This window comes from Pithys albifrons, chromosome 11, assembly GCF_047495875.1.
Source record: "Pithys albifrons albifrons isolate INPA30051 chromosome 11, PitAlb_v1, whole genome shotgun sequence".
NCBI lineage: Eukaryota > Metazoa > Chordata > Aves > Passeriformes > Thamnophilidae > Pithys > Pithys albifrons.
Window position 1 is genome coordinate 3,263,867 of NC_092468.1, and position 21,576 is coordinate 3,285,442.

General features: G+C 50.2%; 1 protein-coding gene across 3 annotated transcripts; it reads right to left on the minus strand.

Moving 5' to 3' along the window:
* Nucleotides 1-373: 373 nt before the first annotated feature.
* On the minus strand, nt 374-21,360 carry ATG4B (autophagy related 4B cysteine peptidase). 3 transcript variants are annotated; one of them, XM_071566217.1, is made up of 14 exons: nt 17,940-19,599; nt 15,457-15,555; nt 14,930-15,001; nt 12,549-12,647; nt 11,999-12,100; nt 11,490-11,562; nt 10,865-10,944; nt 7,388-7,584; nt 6,326-6,404; nt 5,485-5,630; nt 4,450-4,506; nt 3,896-3,989; nt 1,974-2,079; nt 374-1,614 (listed from the first exon to the last, which is right to left on the minus strand). In XM_071566217.1, the coding sequence occupies exons 1-13, from the start codon at nt 18,031-18,033 to the stop codon at nt 2,006-2,008; spliced, it is 1,266 nt and encodes a 421-aa protein (XP_071422318.1). In that variant the 5' UTR covers nt 18,034-19,599; the 3' UTR covers nt 374-1,614; nt 1,974-2,005. The 3 variants fall into 3 exon arrangements, with proteins under 3 accessions (XP_071422318.1, XP_071422319.1, XP_071422317.1); XM_071566218.1 differs by lacking the exon at nt 17,940-19,599 and adding an exon at nt 21,293-21,360 and having other exon boundaries at nt 374-2,079; XM_071566216.1 differs by having other exon boundaries at nt 374-2,079; nt 17,940-19,598.
* Between the last annotated feature and the right edge of the window lie 216 nt (nt 21,361-21,576).

Genomic DNA, 21,576 nt, shown 5'->3' on the forward strand with positions numbered 1-21,576 from the left:
ACTTCAGGGATGGGACAGCCACAGCTTCTCTGGGCATCCTGTGCCATCCAACCCTGGCCGTGGGAAACAATTCTGCCTTGTCCTCTCATTCCAGTCCCTTCTCCAGCTCTCTTGGAACTCCTTTAGGTACTGACTCTTCTGGTGTACAAATCAAGAGGGAGATGTGTCCTCTGTGCTGAATTCTCAGTGAAAAGGACCTGCCCATGCCCACAGAGTACACAGCCCTCCAGTTAAAGTTCTGAGTCCTGCTGTTGCATGACAAAACACAAGAAACTGTTATTCAAACAGGCTACAGCATTCCCCATTGCACTGCAGGGCCCCTGGATACCACCCACCACCTCCTTCAACTCCTGCAAGGACATCAGGACAGGCAAAGATTTTAGATCTGTTTATTCAGATAGAAATTGAAAGCAGATGAATGGAGCACAGCCCCACTTCCTCTGCTGCCTCTTCCCCTGACTACATGAGAGAAGAGGAGAAGCAGGCAGAAAGCAGCAAATAATAATTTAGTGACAGAAGCATTGTGGTTCCCAGTTCAAACCTCTGCTTTCGGATAGCACAGGGACAGTTAGAGCATCAGTAGGTCACTCACGGGGGAAATGGGTCATTTCTAGCCAGGAGGCACTACCCTTGGGCACAACACCATCATCTGACAGGTTCCAAACCTGAAGGCACCCAGCAGAGCCTTGTGCAGAGGGTGCAGTGTGCACCAAGGAACTACAGCAGCAACTCCTCTTGCAGTTTGTGTGGAGACAGCTCTGCTCCACCTTTCTCTGTGTGGAGAAGGTCCCCAGGCAGAGTACCATCTTGAAGCAGCTAAAATTTCCTGTATCACTGGACCTTCTCAAGGCATTCTGCCCTTTTGGGATGATTACCTGACAGGGGTTTCTCCAGGTTGGCTCCTGTGCACACTCTGCAGGGTGTGAGGCAGGGTACCAACAGCTGGGAATCCTGCTTGACCTTCAGGCATCTCTTCTGCTTTGGAAAGGGAATGTCTGACAGGAGTAGCTGGAGGAAATGCTGATCTATGCCCCAGGGGCACCTTGAGTTTCACAGCTCACATTTTTGGTACAACAGGATTAACTCCACAGACACTGTGCCACCATACTGGGGCACAGGCAGGAGCCTGGCAGATCTCTGCTGTCCTGTTTTCCCTCTCCCAGCTGGGACTCCATTTTTTTTTTCCAGGTCTATGGAATCCAGTTTTCTGCTCAAAGCAGCTTCCCTGAAGGTACTTGCTGTAGAGATTATTTCACTGGATTTCACACAGATTGACTCACTGAGCAACACACACATTTTTCCATTCTTCCATTCTTCCTGCTGTTATTTAAACTGGGATTGAGATGCTCCTCCCCAGCAGCTCAGCTTCCCCAGACAGCTTACTGAATTCCCAGTCACTTGAAGTCCCTCAGTGCCCTTTCCAGAGGGTGTGAGCAGGAGAGGGAGCGCTGTGTCCCACAGAGCATGAACAGGAGTTGTACCATAGGGATCTGCACTCCGGAGGCTTCACGGCTGTCTGTGGGATGTGGCTTGCTGTTCCTTGGCATTGTGAGCTACAGTCCAGGTTGGCCAGTGAGAAGAGAAGCTGCTAAAGGCATTAACTGGACATTTCTCCTGCAAAACGACAGGTGGGCCCTACTTAAGCTTCATCAGGGCATCCCCACGGAAGGATCTGGCGCTCTAATGATTCCCGTGCCTCCCCTGGAAGGCCCAGCTGACCTGCTGATGTAACAGATAGGCTTTGAACTCCTAAGCACCACTGCATCCACTTCCAGCAACTGCTTGCTGCTGAGAAGTTCTGACTGCAGCCAGTAAGGCTGTAACACCCACTTGGTTCTTCATCCCACCGTCTGCTCCGAGGCCGCACGGAATGCCGGGATGGACAAGAGGCAGGGATGGCAGCAAGCGCCCATGAAAACCGGTAGCCCCAGGCTCTCCAAGGAGCTTCCCTCCCCCCTTCTCCCCACACATACACAAAGTTGCAGAGTCAGTTTCCTATTTGTTTTCAAAGGGACAGGATTTCAAAGTCTTCATCTTCTGAGTCAAAGAACCTTTCCAATCTGTCGGCATCCGAGGAGTCTGGAAGAGAAGAAGGAAGCACTGTGTCCCTGGGCTGCCCTGACTGCCAGACCAGCAGCTGGAGGGCATCACAGTTTGAGTGCCAAGTGCCCACAAGTTCTAAGGCTCAGTGACACACCTGAGTGAAGGCTCTGAGCAGGGATGAGAACATGTCAATGGCATGGAAAATTCACTGGAGAGAATTATATGGAGCACAGAAGTGTGTCACCTTTGACAGATCCCACAAACAACTCTGCTGTGACTGCTCAGCACAACCTTCCTGTGCCCCAGCTCTGCATTAGCAGGAGACTGTTCTGCCTTAAGAGGCTGCAAATAGGAGAACTTGCCCAGGTCTGGACTAATATCCAGGAAGATTTCTGGCCCAGTTAAGTGACACATTTGCCCCCATGTATTAGAAAATAATTTCTGCTGTAGTTACCTTTGGTACAACTGTTAGGGAATGTAATTACACAACATCCACTCTCCCAAAAGCAATTAGAACAGTCCATTTTGTGAGGAAAGGAAAGTGGATCCCTCCTGCCCATCCTTCCAACACATAGTGAGGAAGGAGCTCACACCTAAATGGGAAGCAACTTTAGCACAGGGGAAATTCAGGTGAGAACAACAGGCAAACTGGGGAAGTAAAGGAGAAACCTGTATTAACCCAGGCAGGACAGTCACAGAATCCCAGAATGGTTTGTGCTGGAAGTGACCTTGAAGACCATGGGCAGGGACACCTCCCACTGTCCCAGGTTGCTCCCAGCCCTGTCCAACCTGGCCTTGGACACTTCCAGGGATGGGGCAGCCACCGCTTCTCTGGGCACCCTGTGCCAGTGTGTCAGCACCTTAAGGAAGAATTTCTTCCCAATACCCCATCTAACCCTGCCCTCTGTCAGGGGGAAGCCATTCCCCCTTGTCCTGTCACTGCATGCCCTCTCCAGCTCCCTTGGAGCCTCTTTAGGCACTGGAAGGGGCTATAAGTTCAATTACTCCTTCTAGTGAGGGACAGGAGTGAGTGAAATGGAATGGCCATGGCAGGTGGGAGAGGCTCTACAGGTCAGGGAAGAGGGAGAAGGACAAGTAGTCCACTACAAAAACATTTTTAGAATAGAAAAGGCAGCAATTAGGGACAATTCAAGACAGGCAAGGATCAAATGGCAGTTTAAGGGAATTGAGCACTCTTACAGTGAAGGGCAGTGCAGTAAGGAAGGCTTTGAAAGTTCATGTTACAGAAAGAGACAGTGAGAAACCACAGGGTGCAGGTGCCAGGAGGCAGCAGGTGCCTGGTGATGGGTTGGGTTTGCCCACACACACTCTTGGCAGAAGCTGCCAATGGCTCTTCATCTCCTGCAATGTTTGTGCACATTATTAACAAGATAAGCAGAGCCTGACAGTCAAGATTAGGAGCCCAGCAGTTGCTCCTTCTTGCACTGGCAGTGCCAGGAAGGAGTGCCTGATGCTGGAACTAAGTGTGACCAGCCCTGTCTTGGACCATTTCCATTATATAAAAGCTCAGTTTTCAGCCTTTTCAATAGACAGTTTTAATTCCTTGAGGCATCCATTGAGAAACTATAGACTCACATTGGTGTGACAACCTGTGAGTTTAATTCTCCTCAGTCACCATCACCACACACAGATTCATTCTAAGTCACCCTGAGACACTGTGGGATCTGCAAACCTTTAGCTGAAAGCCAAAGAACCAGACTGATCCAAGAACTCCAGATCAAACTCCAGGACGAGCAGGAACATATTAGAAATCACTGTGCAATCTCACACAATTTCCAGAAAACCAAAGGGACTGGCTCACCCTGAGCTCTCCCTGCCCACGTGGCCTCACCTGGTGTGAGATTCAGGACATCAGGGTTGGAGAAGTGTGAGGGCTGGCGCTCCACCAGCTCAAACATTGGCAGTGCTCCCCTGACCAGGGCCAGCTGTGGAGACAGAGCAGAGCCATGAGAACCAACACCACCCCACTCCTGGTGCTCTTTAGGGGGTAATAACCATCTCTTGGGACTTCACTGCAGCTGGAAAAATGCTTTTCAAATCTTTGACTTGCATCATCAACAGAATTTAGGAGCTATATTCCCTTTGGTAGTTTAATAAACTATTTTAATATGGTTTAAAATGGGATCATGCTGCAGACAACATGGTCTTTGTGCAAAGGTTTGGAAACAAGACAATACCTGACATTCCTTTCAGTGTAAGTAGAATCAGAGACTCATTAAGGTTGGAAAAGACCTTCAAGATCACCGAACCCAACTGTTAACCCACCACTAAACCACATCCCCAAGTGCAACATCCACTTTCCTTTAGAACACTTCCAGGAATGGTGACTCCACCCCTTCCCTGGGCAGCCTGTTCCAGTGTCTGACCAGATCTATGAACACAAACCTTTTTGATTTGTTGGCACCAGTCATTAAAGTCTGCCTCTGTGTTGCAGAAAAAGCCCTGGAAAAAAAGAGGAAAATATTTTATCCTTCTCAATTTTAATTGATCATGTCAGAGTTAAGGCCCTGTATTAACAGCAAGCAACATGATCAGGGTTGTGAGCAGCAACTACACCCAACTACCTTGCTTTAAAACCATGCATCACACTGCCCTGTTAAACTGAACACACCCCAAAGCCTTGATGTGACCAGGCTGTCCAAGTGCTGGAATCATCAATACTTGCTCTACTGCAGAAGGAAAACCAGGAGGAACAAACCCCATGGAAACAAAGGACAGGCATCTTAGGCTCAACAGAAAACGTGCCACAGTGCATCATCATATGAATTCAGGAATGGTGTCAGATCTGCCCATCAAAAGACAGGAATTAAAGCCCAAACTAAAACTGAGAGGACACAGCCCCATGAGGAATGGCATTTAATTGCCATGCTAGGGGGACTTCCCTGGGGCAAACAGCTTCCTGTCGGGGGTGATAGTGAGTGCATCCCTTAAGGAAAGCTGTTTGGAGTTCTACCTTAAAGAAAGCAGAGCTACCTGAAGTATGTGTGGTGGCTTGTGACCAGTGAGAGGCTGTGGTGTATGTAAGGTGAATTGGTTAACCAATTATGTGGTAGCATGTTGGATGTGAGATGATGTAATAGAAACTTCTAGGAACTACTACTTCTACTATGAGCTATGAGGATCTGTCAGTTATCTATCTTCAATAAACTAAGCTCTAAGCCTTCTGATGTCAGCTGTGCCTGAGCTCTTCTGACTGCCATCCACGCTGCGCCCCTGCTCGGGACTAAGAGGTGACCCCAATAGCTTCCCACATGAAGTGCTGCTTTACCAACGTCACCAAAAGCCAGGGCAGCACTTGACCAGAGCACAGCACTGCAGAGTGCCCAGCCCACCCTCACTGCCTTTGCCAGCTCCCTGGGGAGAGCTGTGAGCAGAGGGAGCCCAGCACTGCTCCCTGGGGAATGGGGAACAGGAACACACCACGGCGATGGAGGGGTCGAGCTCGGCGATGCTCATCCTGCACGGAGGGTGCTGGCAGTGGAAGGTCTCATCTGGGAGGCAGCTGCTGTCACTGGGCTCCACTGCTGGCTGTGTGGTGTGGGGATCCAGGTAAATGAGCTCCTCACCTGCACACACAGCCAAGGACACATCAGCAGGAACAGCCACGTCAAAGCTGCTCTCTGAGAAGTGGCAGGATAGAGACAGGAAGGTAATGGCAGAGCCAGCTCTTGTAACCACACGGAGGGACCCACATTCTAGGGACAGTTTTTGCTTCCAGCCACTTCCCCAAGTGCTTCTCAGCCAGGCACAGAGCCAGCTGCCAGAACTACGGTGGCCACTCCATGGTGACACACTGGAATCAAGGCACAAGGCAATATTTGGGTACTGCTCCTGCTCATCCGTTCCACGATCCCGGGTAAGCTCAACCAGACCCCAGAAATCTAAAACAAAAGTAACCTGAGGTCTCAGGCAGAGAGAAAAGAACAGAGGGAAGGAGGAAGAGTAACAACAGTTTGTAGAGTTTGAGGAAGAGTCACCTAAAGGACAGTTGAACCCAGCCAAGACCCAGAGGGAGGTCAGTTCTGAACACAGGAAGCAAGTTCTATGCTCTCTTACAGACAGGATTTAGACACTGTGGCAGTTCAAGGCCACTGCTCAAGTCTACATGAGGTGAGAGGTTCAGCCCACAGCAGCCTCCCATGCTTCCAGCAGGGAAGGAAAACCCTGCAGCATGCCCCACAGGCCAAGTAGGAGAGCTGTGCACCCCACAAGCACTGGGGGGAGATGCTTGGACAGTCTTTGCAGTCCTCTGGGCACTCACCTACATAGCCAATGAAGTAATGAGCACTGTTTGGCTTCCCTCCGATCACTCCCAGGGACTGGGGCATCATGAAGCAGTGCTGGAAAAGCAACACAGAAAACACACAGCTGACAGACAGTGAGACAGCAGGCCTGAACAAAGGCAAACATCCAAAAATGCAGTGAGAAAGATGGACAGGGATGTGGAAAACCAGCAACTCTAGCAGCAAACCCAGCCATTTCTGGAGAAAAGCTCCATCAGGAAGGGAGAAGGCTGCAACACAGGGCCTTCTAGGAAAATGGAAATAGCTCAAAAACACTTTTAACTGCGGGCAGGAACACATGGGTAGACCAAATGGAAGAAGCTGCACTACTCCAGCACTCAGTATGGGCAAGTCCTGGCTCTGCTGCAGACAGTGGCAAAATCCCTGGAGCTGTCATAAGGTTGGAACAGTGCTCTTGGGAGGGAATGATCATTCAGGAAACAGCTTAAGTTCCTTATCCACACACAGCATCCAAGCACAATCTGTTGAGTTAATGCAAATACCCTCAGGTGAATTTGGAGCTCTGTCACCCGTACAGCTCAGAGCTTGCTAGCACTAGTACAGCAAGACAATGTGTACCCTGTCTTGTGTAGGTACCCTGCACACCTGAAATTCTGCAGCCTCCCAGTGCTCCAATCTGCAGCTGCCTGCCTGCTCCTGGTCTCAGCCTGCAGCACCAGCTCCAGCCTCAGAGCCACGGGGAGTGTGCCACACTGCATTAACTAACACTCAGGCTACCACCAAGCAGGGTACAGTTGTGCTGAACAAATGCTTCAGCAGGTTAGTGCTGTCTAAACACTGAGACCAAGCTGTGAAGTAAAATCCTCAGAAGAAAAAAAAGCAACCTAAAAAAGCCCCAACTCCCCAAGACCCCCCTACTTTCCTAACTACAGTCTGCAAAGAACCTGTATCCCAAGCTCTGACATGGGTTGTCTCTCAACACATTTTAATTTTGCAAATAGGACAATTACTTCAGAGTAATTACTTAATTCACATTAGGATCCTGGACCCCAGCAGGAATTCAGCTCCAGCTCCCCTACCTTTAGTGTTTCAATATAGGCTTCATTGATCTCTGTGAGCCCGAGGCGGAGAGGTATCAGCAGCACCAGTGGTTTCCACAGCACAAGCCTGTCTCTAAGCCCTGGTTCCTCTGGGTACCCGTTATAGAGCACGTCTGACTCCAGGGCAGGACATGCTGCAGCTCCAGCACACGGCAGGTTGGACTGGCACAGCCGCCCTATGGAAAGGGAACAGGAGCAGAGAGCATCAGGAATCACCCCCATTTCCAGACCTTGAGTCATTCTGATCGACAGCTGCTATTTCACTAAAAGTCTGCAGCACTTAAAAACAAGAAAAGCTTGCAGAGGTGCATTGCTGGGACTGTGTGATGTGTGTACTCCCTGCAGGGCTGTGGTAGGGCTCACTCAGCCTTTCAGCCAAAGCTCACAGCAAGTTTATGCCAGAGCATGTTGTACTCACAGCTACCACCTGCTGGGCACTGAAAATGCCAGTTCTTCCAGAAGGTGAGCAACCACCTGTGCCAACAAGGTTGGATGAGCTGATTAGGAGGTCAGGCAACACTGCTGAATTCACAAAGCTTATATGCAGAAAGAGAAAAGCCTGGAGTGTTCAACTCCAGAGGAGTTTATGGAGGACATGAATGAACTGAATGAGGACAGTGTTATGGCTTAACACAGGAGAAATGCTCACCTGTAACTAAGTGCTGTAGCAAGATAGAAAAATGACATCTCTCTAGAGTAGTTTTCATTTTCCTAAGTTCTCTAAAGTTTCCTAAAGTCTTTAACCTTCACAAATTTTACTGGGGATCATTCAGCAGCTACTTTACAGACCTCAAGCAGGAGGATCATTGAGCTCTGCAATTCTAGCATGAATTTAAGATATGGGGCAGCAGAAATCCTCGGGGCATACACATGACATAAGCACTCTGCATCCTCATTCAGCAGGCTTGACAAACACACAGCCAGGCTGTAATGCACCCGGGTTATGTAAATTCTGGTCCAGAAACAACTCCAAGCCTACCTGTCTCACTGACCAATTTCATTACTTGCTGGGTGTGTGAAAAAAACCCTCAAACCCCAAAGAAACCCACAGCACTTTGATCACGAAGACATGGCAATTACACAAAATGCCAGAGGCTTATTTCGTTTATTCCTGGCCTAAACTGAATGCCAGGACACTTAAGCAGGTAGGACACAATGTAAACAAACACCTTCATCACCAGCTGTTTCAGCGTGATGTTTTTTCACTACTGAGAGCTTCAAACCCAGCTAAACGAGGACAATGTTACACCCAAACTTAGAATAAATAGGACTTTGATCTAAAGCCTCAGGAGGAGAGACAACCTGCATGGAAATTTGCAGTTCTGCCCTGTGTTGTCCCTCAAGAAGGGCAGAAGGTCTATGTGTGCATCTCATACACAGACAGTTATGAGAGGTCCTGAAGAAATGGAGTCATTATTTGCAGTGATTCCTCCTGTTAGAGCAGGTTCTTTGCTGCAGTCTGCTGCCTGTCCTGATGATCTGAAATCAGCTGCTGAATGGGGTGTCACTGCAGGTTTCCTCATCAGGCAAAGCACCTGGCAAACCTGCGCTGTGTTGTGAACATAATTAACTCCAGTTTAGGCAGCAGAGAGCCTGGCATAGACCAAATCCACCTTGGGCTTTGGCAGGCTTTGCAGTGCTGTGGTGGCACAGCATGGCAGAACCTGCCTAAAGCTTCCCAGCTGGATCCAAACCATTTACTGCAAACATTTTCCAACAGATGTGACACAACAACTCTCCTGCTGTGGCTGCTGCTGTCAAGAACTGCCTTTACTGCCTTGGATTCTCTGATGCACAAGATCCTCCAATGCCCACCTGAGAGCCCCTTTCTGATGGAACACTGACTCAGAAGGCATAAAGGTGGATGTTTCTTCACTGCTGTAGCAAAAGGCATTTCCTGTAAACCTTTGGCTGAACCGTATCTGTGCCTCAATTAAAGTATGTATAAAACAACATGACTTCTATCAACAATGTTTGGGGCACAAGGGATCTACCACAAACCTACAGATCCACTCACACAGTGACTTTCAGGCCCTGAACAGGTATGTTATGATGCACATTTGAGGAAGACAAGCACATATGCCCTGCCCATGACAAGCTACAGGGACAGGGCACCTGAAGCAGTGACAGTGCTGAACAGCCAGTGCCACATAAACAGAGCCTGCAGCACACCAAGCCTGCAGCCAGCATCCTTCAGCCCTAGAGGTGATGTTTTCAGGCTAAAGATGAAAGATAAATCCAACTGCTGTTTTTAAATTGGCCCTTGTTTAAGCCAAGGGCATCAGCATGTACCTTCAGCTAAGGTTAGACAGGCACTTCTCAGGCAGATTTCACTGAGACTACCTCACAAGAGATGGAGCTTTGTAAAGTGATCATCCTGCACTCCAGGGATAAATTGCCTGGTAATTGATTCTGCCTCTGTGGCAGCCAAGAAGCCTAAATGATGCCTGCCACAGCCTCACCTGTAACCTTGCCCCAGCTCCAGCATTCCCCAGAGCATTGCACCTACTGTTCCAGAGCACTCCCCTGGCAGAAACACTGCAAGGGCTGTGCTGAGTGAGCTCCTTGCCTCAGGAGATGGCCTAAACCAAGCCAGGGCAAGGGCTGGTGAGGCCAGGGCTGTGCAGGGGTGCAGCAACACCAGTGCAGGGACTCAGCTTTGGTTACTGTAGCACTCCAGCCTGAGCAGGCAGGCTCAGGATGGGCACTAACAGCTGCTCAGCCTCCAGAGCTGTGGGCAGGATGCACAAAAAACCAACCAAACAAACAGAAAAAAAAGGGGGAAAAAGGAACCATGAGTGAACACTCCTTAAAATGGTGACAGATTCAGTCGAGAGACAGATTTCCTCTTATCCTCCCCCTCATCAATTTTGTCCACTTTCCTCTTCAGTGATCTGTTCTTGTTTTTTTACCCTGCCTAACAGCAGATATTCCTACCCATTATTTGAGTGAGGAAGCAGCCATTTACTGCTTGCTACTTGTGGCCATAAACAAGCCTGACACTGCCTTCCAAGCAGCTCCCACTTATTGTCTGAAGGTCAGCAAACCTTTCCAGATCCAGAGGCTTTATCAGATGAAGCAAAAGCAAACAAGAGCTTTCCTTGGCCTAAAACAGCAATTCTCACCTGTTTTCAGCATGCCTGACCATAGCTTTCACAGATCACAGAATGGTGAGTGTTGGAAGGAGCCTTGAAGCTCATCCAATTCTACCCCCCTGCCACAGGCACCTCCTCTAGACCACATTGCTCCAAGCCCTGTCCAACCTGGCCTTGAACAAAGTGAAGGGATGGGGCAGCCACAGCTTCTCTGGGCAACCTGTGCCAGGGGCTCCCCACCCTCACAAGGCAGAATTCTCCAAGACAGAACATGCACTTCGTGCTTGTTGTGCTCTCCAGCTTTTTTCTGGCTCGTTGCTGCCAGAGGATACACCACAATCTACCTCTGTGTGGTACTTACAGATTTCTTCCATCACTACTGTGTTGTCCATGGCTATATGTACTGCCAGGGAACTCCACGTATCAAAAGTTGCAAGTTTTCTATAGGAAAATTAAAAACAAATAAGTAAGAAAGCATTAGTACAACTAGAAGACAAAGATTGTGGGGTATCAGAGAGGAGAAACTGGATTAGGAGGGACTGGTGTAATCAATTACACTCTAAGTGTGCTTTGATGCAGGCAGAGTTGTGGGCTTCATTACTGACTGAAGAATAAATTGGATTACACCTGGGAATCTACCCCTCAGCAGACACAAAGTACATGAGCCCTGATGCAATGTCCAAGGGAAATTCCCTATCTGCTGGTTACCAGAGAGTGAGACAGCCTTAGAAGTAGTAAGTGAAATAAAAGCATATTATCTCCTGATCAACTGTCCCAAAGCCTAGGCTAATTCAGCACATGGCCTGAGCTGGGAAAGCTGCTTTTAGGCAATTCCAGCCTATTCATGCTCATGCACCAACATGAGGGGAGAATGGTGAGAGGAGGGGGGTATTACTGGAGGCAGAACCCTGTGAGCTCTGAGGTACCACACCCCAGATGACCCCAGGGCCTGGTTTGACAGGGAGAAGGAAAGAATCAGCCCTTACTTGAGCACCTGTGCGACCGTGTTGGGGCCATACCACTGGCCTATGGATTTTCCCTCTCCGACTCCCATCTGGGCTGCAGCACAAGGGGAAAAAAAAGAGATTCAGTAAGTCATTTCCCTCACACTGCATCCCCTTCCCTCAGCAGGCTTGTATTTAACAGGGAAGAATTCTCACTTGGAAACCCCAAATCAGCACAGTCTCCCTTTCTGTGAAGTATCTTGGTGTAGGTGGGGGTGAGAAGCACATCCTGAAGGACTGTAAAGCAAATCCATCCCCCAAAATGCTGCAGCACAGAAGTTCAAAGGGCAGTGTTGCCTCAGAAGAAGCTTCACTTGGGCTGATCACACCACCCCTGTAACCTGAGTTGGTGACTGAAGCTATGAGTACCTTGACACCCCAGAGAAAACCCTGGAACAGGCTGCTTCTCTTTTATTTTTCAGGGAGTTTTATATCAAGTTGAGATCCTTCCTTACTCCATTTGCTACTTCTGAGCATTTCTTTCCTCTTACCTATCTGGTGAATGGAGTAGTAGCTGTCTTTTTTGTCAATGAAGGCATTAAGAACGTTGTAGTAATTATCCATCTGCCTCTTCCCTTTTATCCACCTCCAGTCTAAGACAGAAAATGGGATATATGAAACAAAGCATGGTACTTATTAGCAACTAGAGGCTGCAAGCTAAAATTCTCTTTCAACTGACATGATTTTCATGTTTTTATCTTACTATTTCACATCTGAGATATTCCCAACAGTAAAGGACTTATTTTAAAAGAACAGAAAGCATTCTCACAGCTGGGATAAAGAAATATCACCCACAGAAAAGCAGATAAACAAAAAAAAAACCACCATAAAGCACAAATGTCTATGTAGAGCTGGAGAAAACAGGGAAAACCTGATGGAGAGTTCCCAGGAGACTCTTCTCCCCAAAGCCCTGTACTTGAGAAGACTGAAGAAAAAATCAGAGCCCTCACAGCAATTCCCAGCTGTGCCCTTGTCATGTCTGTCCTTCCAAGGGCTGCACTGAGGCAGCACAGCCCCAGAGGTCAGTGTGGGCTGCTTTACCTCTTCCCAGGTGCCTGCAGACCAAGGCCTGGGCGAAGATCATCTGGCCACAGCGCAGCATGCAGCCCCAGCCCGTGTCAGAGGTGGGGCCTGTGCCTCCTGCAAACCAGGCAGAGAATAAACGGGGTGAATGGGGGTGCCAGGAGGGACAGGAATGCAAGCACAGTGAGCCTGCACAGAATCACAGAATGGATTGGGTTGGAAAAGACCTCCCAGATCATCGAGTCCAACCCTTGGTCCAACTCCAGTCCCTTTACCAGATCATGGCACTCAGTGCCACGGCCAAGCTCAGTTGAAAAACCTCCAGGGATGGGGAATCCATCCCCTCTCTGGGCAGCCCATTCCAATCCCTGAGCACTCTCTCTGCAAAGAATTTCTTTCTGCTCTCCAACTTCAATTTCCCCTGGCAGAGCTTGAGCCCATCGTGCCCCCTTGTCCTATTGCTGAGTGCCTGGGAGAAGAGACCAACCCCCAGCTGGCCAGAACTTCCCTTCAGGGAGTTCCAGACAGTGCTGAGGTCACCTCTGAGCCTCCTCTTCTCCAGGCTGAACACCCCCACAGGCAGCACTCTCACCAAGACATGAGGCAGGGAACAAGGACTGGCTTAGCTCACACACCCAAACCCGTGAACCACAAACCTGCCTATCAATGAGTAACTTCATGGCATCCCTTAAAAATAAATGAACAAACCCCTCCAACACCAGCTGAAAAGGGAAACAACTTCCAAGGGAAATCCAAACAACCCAACAAGGAGATGAATTTCCCAGGAGCACAACAGCCCCCGAGCCTGGCTGCAGACCACCAGCCCAATTCAGAGACAGTTCTACACAGAGGTGCCTGTAACAGGTGACTCTTGTAATCCTTGTCTTGAAAGGCAATTCAATATGCAAACCAAATGAGTCCCAGGGAGCTCCTACAAAAGAAGCAGCAATGACTGGCTAAGTAAACAATGTAGTTAGGTCAAAAAAAAAACCACCCAACAATCTACCCCAGCAATGAAAAAAAGACACATCCTACACATAATTAGCTCACACTGGAAAGTCTGAGACAAAGGCCTCAAGGCTGGAAGTATTTCCCTGACAGACATTCCAAAAGGAACTGCTGCTTCTCCACTGCAGCTCTGGCTATTATGACAAATAATAGAGATAAAATATTCAGGTGAGCTGTCTCACAAGCACACAGCTGCCAGAACAACTGCTCTGCACAGGGAGAAAAATCACCCAGAGAACTACTCAATCAACTTCAGGTTGGTCAGCAGCTGACTTCTGTAATTTCACCAGTAATTTATAACACACACAACTTCCAAGAATGGTAATGTTTTACAAAATTAGCATTAGACAGCCCTCTAACCCTTACAACACTTCAGTGGGCAAGCACAGAGGGAAGTGACAAACAGTAACAGGGATGACTGGGAGAAAAAAATACTAAAGCAGATTTACTGTATACATGCAAATCATATTTATTCTGTAAATGGGAAATGACTCAGAAAATGGTGCATGTCTTTGTCCCACAGCCTTTAATGACTCACAAAACCTCAACTGTGTCTCCAAGCCAGTTCAGCAAGTGCTAACCCTTCAGTCTGAAACACGTTTAACTATGGTGCACAAACATGAATTTAAAGGAACTAAACTGCTTCAAAGATGTCTCAGAGCTTGAGAGGCAGAGGGTTTCCCAGCAGGGAAAGAACAACACAAGCCAGAAGGACCAGTTACCAAGAAGTCTGTTTCCAACCTCGAGCCATATTCCTTCCCCACTGACTGCTGGAGATGACACTGACAAGAGGGGACATGGGTTGGGCTTGGAATACCATTTGCCTGCTCTTGGATCTCTTCTGATACACCTTGCACCCAGAACACAAAACTAAACCTCAGAAAAGGCCATGCAGAGTGTCTTAAAAAACTGAGACATCCTTCTTGGAGTTCTCTGGGAAATATTCCCCATATCACTACAGCTCCTGTGGGTAACAGACACTTCAGGCATTTAAAAACCACACACACAAACAAAACCCTACACACAGTCTAGAGCAGATGCACAAAAGCAGCAATTTTGCTATCTCTAGCTTGCATTATTTTAATCCACTCCAAGCCCAAGACCATTATTCAGTAATATTTCACACTAGGACATAATGAAGTACAAAAATCTTCCCATGCTGCATAAAAAAAGAGCAGGCTTCCCAAATTCTCCTTATGTTCTTTCTAAACCCACTGCTGTAACATAACCAAGGGCATGAGGAATTCTCGTTATCAGATAAGCAAAAAGTCTGTCCAAGCAACTAAATGAAGCACATTTCAGATTCTTATGAATGGAAATGATGTTGTGTTTGTGTTTTGTCAGGGATAACCAGATGATGACCATTTCCAGGATGTCTCCACAGTACGTACCAATAGCAGGGAAGTTCTTTCTGTAGGTGAACCACAGCCGAGAGGTCACATCCAACAGGATCTCTTCCTTCTCTGCAAAGTGTTCAGCATGGAAAGGCACATGTGAGGGTGGCAGCAGCACAACCAAACCCACCTCCCACTCACTCACTCTCCCTAAGGACAGCAGCATCTGCTCCTCACAGGCTGCATGTCCAGAGAAGCAGCAACTGGCTGAGGAACAGAGCGGTGCTGCTGTGCAGAAAAAACTTCCTTTTCCCCCCAAATAACTGCAATGAACCCAAGGAGACTGCAGCCACAGGCAAATTGTGAGGAGACAAACCATCTTCCTTCCCCTGAGCAGCCCCTGCCTCTACCACCCAGCACTCATTACATGCCCCAGTAACTATTTTATGGCAACTTTCTGCACAAAAATATTCCAGAGTCCACAGAAACGGCAACACAGACAGAGGCCTGGCAGTTAAAACCCAAGTGCAACACTAACAAAGTCATCTGGAGCACTAGAAGGTTGTATTATCCCTACCAAATACCTGTAAAAACACTGTATTTCCGGCCCAGGATCCAGACAGGTTCTTTGGTCTCAGGGAAATCCTCATACTCGAACCTGAGGGTGTCGTAGGTCAGAGTAGCTGGAAGGAGGAAGGAGAAAATGCAGAGCTTTCATAGCTTTTCCTTGTGTTTTAAGAACCAGACAAAGCTACAGACTCTGAGCTGCTGTGGCCCTGGAACTCACTCCCCCACAGCCTCAATGTCCAGGGTCTCTTTTCCAGTAAGCCAAGTGGTTAAAATCTTGAATTTTGAGGGAAGGACACACAAAACACAGATAAGATGGGAACTAAACCTTGCTCAGCCCCTCCTCAGGAGGCAATAACAGCAGAAGCCTGTACAGGTGTCACCCACGATGTGAGGAATGCAGAGCTGTGCAGGTGTGCTCATCCACAGGTGGCAAGCAAACCTTGTCTCTTTTCCTGGTTCCCTTCACAGCATGGCATCCATCAGAGCCTAAATATCCATCCTCTTCCAGGATCATGGCAGAATCCAGCAGCACAGGCTGGATCAGGGCAGCTTGAGCTGTCGTGCACAAGGCACAGGCAACAAAGAGGCAAAACCAGGAGATTTGGATGAACTGTGCTCCACTAGTTTTGGGCTATCAGGCACTTCAAAGTATCCTGGGAATGCTGGAAATGAACCACCTGATTTGGTAGGTGTCAATTCTTTAACAAACCACCTCAAAAGATTTTAGCAGAGCCTAATCCAGACTCTTCTGTAACTATTAAAGCAGCGATAGAAAATCTCTCTCTCAATAAAATCTGTGGTAATGTGAACTCAGTTTCAAACACATCAAGGGAATACACAGCCAAAAGCTCCTGTCTGGCCCATTCTCTGGGAAACACACTCCCCTCCTTGGTGCAAATCTTGTCTTTGGCTTGCCAGGAGTCACCTGGTGCTACACAAGACACTGGTCTCCTGTAGGTATCTCATCAGCCTTCTGCCCCTGTGCTCTCTGACCTGGAATTCCAATCCCAAACGTCCAACAAAACACTTGAGTAGCAGCAGCAACGCACCATCATTAAGACCAGGGACTGTTTAAGCAGAACTTCAGCAACAGAGATGACAACAGGATCCTAAATCGAATTTTGCAGCAGACTCTGCCTTATCTCCAGTCCAAAAGATGAGAAGGTGTGAATTAGTCCCTCAGACTGTTTCAGGCATATTTAGGATAGCACAGGGTACACATTCCCATTCCCAGCCCATGATGTGACTCCTCAGCAAGCCAAGCCAAGCAATTCCCAGCAAATTACTGCAGTCTCTTTTAACAAAGTTTAGCAGGGAAATCAAGGATTTCTTTCCCATCTACCACCCAAAGTTTACCAATTTCCAGATTCATAAAGATAATAGATACAATTTCAACATAAAACCTAAAGATCTCAGGAAGGTTTTAAAGCTCCAAGGAATATTTTGTGGTTTGTCAGTTCTCCAGCTTGCCATGTATCCAGTTTTCTGTCAGGAGGCTCAAATAAGAAAGTGACTGAAAGAAGGTGCTGCACAGGAACCATCAAACGACCCACCATCCCTCTTTCTTCTTCTCAGCAACATTCCCTTCCCTGCTCAAATGTCACAACCTCTGCAGCCCCACATTTTGCAGGGCACCAAGCAGGTCTTGAGCATAAGGATCCTTTCCAGCAAGGATCAGCAGCTGGAAGGAGCTGCTGGAATCCTTCCATCAGAGCTCAGAAAGGAAGGGCTCAGCAGGCAGAGGGGACCAGCTGTGTGTCCAGGGAATGCAGCACACGTGCCATGACTCTGCACAACTGGGACAAGAGTCCCCAACACCTGGCTGTGTGTGTCCAGCTGTGCATCCCAAAGGTGCACTCAGACATTAGTGCCATGCTGGTATTTTGGGAGAAAACACTTGAAAAGGCACAACTGCTAAATGCAGGAGTTCAGGTTTCCCCTTTGCAGGAAGGAAAATTCAAGTGATTGCTCCCAGTTAGTATCAAGGACGTTGTGATGGGAGCAGTAAATTCCCCACAAGGCTTGAGGTCATTGTTTCCTTTACAAGCACCCACCTTCACGTGCCCCAGCACTTTGCAAACTCTGTGCCCTGTGCTATTGCCCAGATGGTCTAAACATGAGCCAGTGGGACCCAAACAAGTCAGGCAGAGGCACAAAGAGCATCACAGGATGCACAGGAGCCTTTCTCTCCCTCTTACAGACAAAGGGTCTGGAAAGAAATAAACCTGGAAATTCCCCAAGCAGAAATGCTGTTTGAAGCTGCTCCTCTCAGAGCTGCAGAAACCGGGTGAGATCAGCACATTTCTCAGGCAATGCTCTGAAACTTCACCTTCAGAAAGCCCTCGGTCTGTTTTAATTACCAACCTCTGAGCAGCCAGGACAGCAGAGCAGCAGCTCCTGCAGGGAAAGATGTGCAGCCACTGCACATCAAACACAACAGTTCAACTTCACATGGATCTGCAGCTAAAAAGCAGAGTGCCAGCCCTGCACAACTCACCCTGAGGAAGGCAGCCTTGCTTTCCAGGAGTCTTGGACACACTGGGAATGGTGTGAGGCCCTCTGGATCTCTGCCCCATGGGCACATCACCCATGGGACCTGCAGAACACCTTCTCACCCCAGAAAGCCTCAGTAGAAAAGGCAAAGCTTTGTACACAACCCTACAGAATCACAGGATGGTTTAGATTGGAAGGGACTATAAAAACCATCCAGTTCCATCCCCTGCCACAGGCCAGGACACCTTCCACTAAACCAGGTTGCTCCAAGTCCCTGGCCTGGATTTGGGAAAAAACACCACAGCAGAAAACACCTCTATTAAAGGAGTTAAGTGGCAAAGGCACACAAAACTACATTAAACACCAGCATTAAGCCCAAACATTTGAGTTCTCCTCCACTTCTGTGCAAGTCACCAGATAAGAGGCTGTATCACAAACACCCACCCTGGATGAAGAGCCAGGAACCAGACCCTGACACACCCAGCACGTGCCTGCAATAACAGTGACCTTGAACAGCAGTTTACTAAACACGGGTTTGTGTGAGGTTATTAAAAAGCTCTGTAGCATCACAGAATCCCAGAATAGTTTGGTTGGAAGGAGCCTTAAAGCTCAACCAGTCCCACCCCTGCCATGGGCAAGGACACCTCCCACTGTCCCAGGTTGCTCCAAGCCCTGTCCAACCTGGCCTTGGACACTCCCAGGGATGGGGCAGCCACAGCTGCTCTGCCCAACCTGTGCCAGGGCCTGCCCACCCTCACAGGGAAGAATTCCTTCCCAGTATCCCATCTATCCCTGGCCTCTGGCAGTGGGAAGCCATTCCCTCTTGTCCTGTCCCCCCAGTCCTTTGTCCAAAGTCCCTCCTTGGAGTCCCTTCAGGCACTAGAAGGGGCTCTCAGGTCTCCCTGGAGCCTTCTCATCTCCAGCTGAACACCCCCAGCTCTCTCAGCCTTTCCTCATAAGAACACATCTTGACACAGCACAAGAACTAAATACACAGAATTAGGGCAGAGGGTGAAATTTTCCCTCCCTTCTTATACTCTTAAGCTGCACAGTGAATCACTCGAGCTAAAAACATTATCCCACCTTGTCCCAGGCACACAGGGAGGGGCAGGAGCAGCCCCTGAGTGGTGCTGGGGCCAGAGCTGTGCTCTCAGCAGGTACAGAGCCCCAGCAGCCACCAGCTCCCTCTGCCTCACCTCAGCCAGAGCCTTTTGTTTCTCCATCAACTCTGGGAACAAACAACAAGTCAAGCCTTGGGTGACTCAAACAGAAACACAGCAGGTGATTTTCCTCGTGGTTTCACCAGCAGAACAGCGGATGTTCAGCCCAGCACCAACCAGCTGGTCACAGCCTGCCTGCTGAAAACCTTCTCACACAAAATACTGAAGCTGAGGGTTTGAGCATCACACTGAAGGAAAACCAGGCTTTGCCACACCCCTCCCTTCCCAAACTGTTCCTGAGGCTCCCCCATTCTCTGCAGAGGCTTCATTCTCACTCCTCCCCAAATCCTTTGGCCTCCAATTAACAGCACCAAGAAAGAATCAGAAATGAGGGGGAAGATCCTCTCCCTCAGCTGTTACAAAGAGCAGGAACACTACTCAAAGTGGAACATTTCAAAAAAGAGGGTAAATTTACTACATTAGTAAAACTCATAGCTGAAAACCACCAAACAGCTGGTACCCTTCCTTCTGGCCTTTGCAGACAAAAGATTAAATCTTTTAATCTTTCAAACAAGGTAAATCCTGGTTATCTGAGAACCAATAAGCAGTTAAGAGAAAACCAGGGTAGCAAGTCAGCTGGAGAATGGTGCTTCCTTGGAGACCCAGAGCAAAGAGTCTGCCTGTCATGTCCCTGAGTGTCCTGGGAGCAGGGCTGGGCACCAGGGGCTGAGTCAGAGACCCTCCACTTTGCAGAGAGGAGACCCAGAGCAGGGCTGGGCACCAGGGGCTGAGTCAGAGACCCTCCACTTTGCAGAGAGGAGACCCAGAGCAGGGCTGGGCACCAGGGGCTGAGTCAGAGACCCTCCACTTTGCAGAGAGGAGACCCAGAGCAGGGCTGGGCACCAGGGGCTGAGCCAAAGACCCCCCTCTTTGCAGAGAGGAGACCCAGAGCAGGGCTGGGCACCAGGGGCTGAGTCAGAGACCCTCCACTTTGCAGAGAGGAGACCCAGAGCAGGGCTGGGCACCAGGGGCTGAGCCAGAGACCCCCCTCTTTGCACAGAGGAGACCCAGAGCAGGGCTGGGCACCAGGGGCTGAGCCAGAGATCCCCCTCTTTGCACAGAGGAGACCCAGAGCAGGGCTGGGCACCAGGGGCTGAGCCAGAGACCCCCCTCTTTGCAGAGAGGAGACCCAGAGCAGGGCTGGGCACCAGGGGCTGAGCCAGAGACCCTTCTCTTTGCAGAGAGGAGACCCAGAGCAGGGCTGGGCACCAGGGGCTGAGTCAGAGACCCTCCACTTTGCAGAGAGGAGACCCAGAGCAGGGCTGGGCACCAGGGGCTGAGTCAGAGACCCTCCACTTTGCAGAGAGGACCCCCAGCCCACTGTCCACCACAGCCAGGCTTTTCTTCCCTTGTAACCATCACACCAAGGGAAAGCAAACACATCTCCCGGCTCAGGGCGTGCAAGTTCCCTCACTGGGACGCGTCCTGTTCCCAGGGGTGACACTGGATCCAAGGACGCTCCGGCAGAGCCGGGACGCTGCCAACAGCAGCACCAAGGACGAAACCAGCCGGGACAGACGAGCAGAGGGCCGGGAGCAGCGGAGGAGGAGCCCGCGGAGCGCAGGGAAGCGCCTGTTGGGATGGAACAGCGCTTATCTCTGCCGAGGGGGGTGGAAGCTGCTACTACACCACGGCTGGAAGGCAGCGAGTCCTAGCACCGGAGCCACAAACTTATATTCACCTTCCCCTGTAGGAGAGCAAAGATCTGTACCGCAAACAGCTCGGGGAGGCTGATGAGCGGCTGAGTCGCCCCTCACCCCTGGGCGACACCTCCTTACCCCCTCGATAGCCCCCTCCATCCTCACCCCCACGCCGCCCTCTCGCCCCTCCGGGCCTCACGGGGAGCGGAGCACAGGAGCACAGCCCTGCTCCGGTTCTGCCCGCGGGCAGCCCGACCCGGGCGGCAGCAGCGGGGCTGCGAGGGGGACAGGACGGACCCGCCGCCAGACCCCGCCGGCCGCGGAGCCACCGCCTTGTCCCGCGCCCCGCCGAGGGGCGGCCGAGCCCCTCAGGGCCGTGCCCTGGGCCGCGAGCGGCGCCTTTCCCCCCGCCCTCCGGGCAGGTCGTGCCGTGCCAGGGGGGTCCCGCGGGGGAGCAGCCGCCACTCCGGGGCAAGGCCAGGCCGGGCCGGACCCACCTGCGTCCATGGCGGCCCCGCCGAGGCTGCGGCCGCGCCGACACTCACGCCCTGCGCGGCCGCCGGAGCGACGCGCCGCAACCGACCAATGGCAGCGCCGCTCGCCGCCGGCCTCTGTGCCGATTGGCTGCCGGTGGGCTCGTCACACTCCGCGAGCTGTGCCTGTCCCTCCGCGCTATGGGGGCCGCCATGTTGCCGTACGGAGAGGGGCGCGGGGCGCGGGGGGCGGCGGCGGGGCCGCGGCTGGGGCCAGGCTGCGGGACGAAGCCTGAGAACCCCATTCC

Excerpts from the sequence above, each read along its gene's own strand:
- ATG4B (XM_071566217.1), bottom strand. The coding sequence starts at position 18,033 with ATGGGTGATGTGCCCATGGGGCAGAGATCCAGAGGGCCTCACACCATT. Across the intron at positions 12,101-12,548 it reads CTGCAGGCACCTGGGAAGAG|ACTGGAGGTGGATAAAAGGG; the intron begins GTAAAGCAGCCC and ends TTTCTGTCTTAG. Across the intron at positions 11,563-11,998 it reads CTACTCCATTCACCAGATAG|CCCAGATGGGAGTCGGAGAG; the intron begins GTAAGAGGAAAG and ends CTTGTGCTGCAG.